Genomic DNA, 2,474 nt, shown 5'->3' on the forward strand with positions numbered 1-2,474 from the left:
TATATATATATATATATATATATATATAAAGATAATTGCATCTTTTTATCCCACAATTATGACACTGAAAGTTTTACTTACAATTGCTAATTTGTATCTCACAATTCTGAGTTTATATCTTGAAATTCTGAGAAAAAATTAAGAATTGTGAGATATAAATTCAGTATTGTAAAATTAAAGGTTCTGTGGTGGACATAAGCTTCCATGAAAACAGATCTGTGCCACATTAGGGGGAAAAGTTACAAAAATAAGTAGAAGACAATAAATACTGTTTTCCAGAATGCTGCCACCATTACCAGTAAATGCAGGTTTAATTTCTCCAGAAGATACTTTGCAGCAGTCACGCAACGTCTTTCATCTGTTCATTGCGGTTCATTCGTAGTCAACACCTGCTGTCAGTGCCAACTCCCCTTAAGGAGAGCAAGCTAACAGACGAGCTGGTCGCATGAAACCAAGTCCAGCTCCGGGCCACAGGTGGCTGAGACAGAGCCCATCTCTCCGTTCCCGATCACTTAACGCAACCCTTGGTGACCTCTACTTTCCCATTGTATGGCCTGCCATTCAGAACAATGAGGGCTTTGTAACGTTCAGGCCTTTGGGTCGAAGAGACCATTGCTTTCAAACGGTACGCATAGCGAATATGGCTGATGATTGCTCCGGAGATGATGAAACGAGACCAGGATGGCGCTAATGGCTGCTTCCCTCATCCATACCCATGCTTTTCCCTTTGGGGTCGATAGCTGTCATGCTTCTCTCTTTCTGTCTCTCCGCAGGTGATCTGTGAGAAGATCTTCAGGCCTTGGTTTTCTCCCACGCTGCTCGGTGCTAAAGCGGGGCTACCCCTGCAGGTGGCGCTGCAGCGAGCCGTGCAGGAGTGCGCTGAGATAGACGGCGGGGAGGACGCCAAACGTTCGTGGGCTGTGAGAAAACAGCTACAGGATCTGCTCGTGGAGCTCATTCAGGAGGACACGGGAAACCAGGGTGAAGGCCAGGAACACAAGATGAGACGCGTCCATACGGCACTTAATTTCTGAATTAACTCTCGAAATGGCTACGAAAGAACAAACCTATTCATGTGAAATTCTGAAGAACATCTCAGATGACTATTACAGTCGAGATTACGGCTGTTTTCCAACAGCCAGATACATTAGCATAGCTGTTTACTGCTAATATTCAAAATGTCTGTTAACCCTCTGGTGCTGTTCGGTCATTTTTAAATTTTTAATTTTTTTCTTTAGAATGGTACGAAACTTAGTTTTGGCACTTGCTATGTGAACACAAAAAATGATTCAAAAAGGTTAAATGGTTCTGAAAAAAAGTCACACTTCTTCGGTTTGTGGCACTGGAAACAAACTTCATCTAGTGGAAACATGTGGTATCAAAGAAAATCTTACTAAGCTCTTTTTTTTTTTTGAGATATCAACCTCAAATGTGGAACACAACTTGTCTGTTTTCAGTTTTGGAAAAACATTTCTCATTAAAAATAAAAAAAAATTAGTATTTAGCAAAAATAGTATATAGCATTTTTAATAATGATATACTTCTAACCTTTTTAAACATTTTTTTAATCTGCCAAGTGGCTTATTTAAAAAGAGACCAAATGTAAGTCTGTGCTCCAAAGCATTCAAGATTTACAAGTTTAAGTTGGAAATTTAATTTTCAGGTCTATGCTCAAAAAGTGGTTAACGGGTAATAAATGGATAATAACTATTCCATAAATATAAGTTAGTACCATGAAATCCCCTAAAAATACTAAATAAAAACATTATCAAATTAAAAATATAGTACATTAATTTAATTGGGGACAAAAAAACAAACAAACAAAAAAGACAAATTTGGAGCAGCACCAGAGGGTTAAAAGTGTTAGTTCAGCTAAAAATTAAGATCCATATTCATTTTTCTCACTCTCATGTTGTTCCAAACCTGTATGAGTTTTTGTGACTGACAAAAGTTGTTTTTTTTAACGTGTTCCATAGAAGAAAACCATACAGGTTTGTAATTTTCGGGTAAATTATCCCTTTAAAAGTTGTAGATATGGCTCTTACCGTTAACTATATTGATAATTATATTAGCGTCCACACCAATGTAAAATAACACAGTTTCGCACTGCCATTTTTTCATCTGCCTCTTTAAATACTCAAGCTTTTTAAAGCAGGAGGGGTTCTGATTGGCTGTCGATGTTTTTATCATTCATCAGCTGGAAAACAATTATTTTGAAAGCGATTCCAACAATATTGTTCCACTATGTTTTTATAGTTGAATGGACATTTTGAATGATATATCTTTATTGTTATCGTTATAGTCCTCGTCCTTAAGAATAAAAGTGAGGTCACATTTACCATTGTTCGGTAAATTTTTGCTGGCAAAATCTAATAATTTCAATAGTAATCTACATGATTGGGAATTTCGAATGAGAGTGAAATATTCCCCAAGCAGATTTTGCAACAGGTTCAAGTTGGTCATGCTGATCCGCC

The 2,474-nt window shown here is 37.3% G+C and overlaps 1 protein-coding gene across 1 annotated transcript in view; it reads left to right on the plus strand.

Moving 5' to 3' along the window:
• The window catches only part of LOC107570462 (protein FAM69C-like), a 3,180-nt gene extending 1,964 nt beyond the window's left edge, over positions 1-1,216 (plus strand). The window contains exon 2 of the mRNA XM_016256696.1: positions 774-1,216. Coding sequence (XP_016112182.1) covers positions 774-1,034 — 261 coding nt within the window. The 3' untranslated portion in view covers positions 1,035-1,216. The remainder of the gene's footprint in view (positions 1-773) is intronic.
• Positions 1,217-2,474: the final 1,258 nt, after the last annotated feature.

Source organism: Sinocyclocheilus grahami, unplaced genomic scaffold (assembly GCF_001515645.1).
Source record: "Sinocyclocheilus grahami isolate Dianchi unplaced genomic scaffold, SAMN03320097.WGS_v1.1 scaffold1462.1, whole genome shotgun sequence".
Classification (NCBI taxonomy): domain Eukaryota; kingdom Metazoa; phylum Chordata; class Actinopteri; order Cypriniformes; family Cyprinidae; genus Sinocyclocheilus; species Sinocyclocheilus grahami.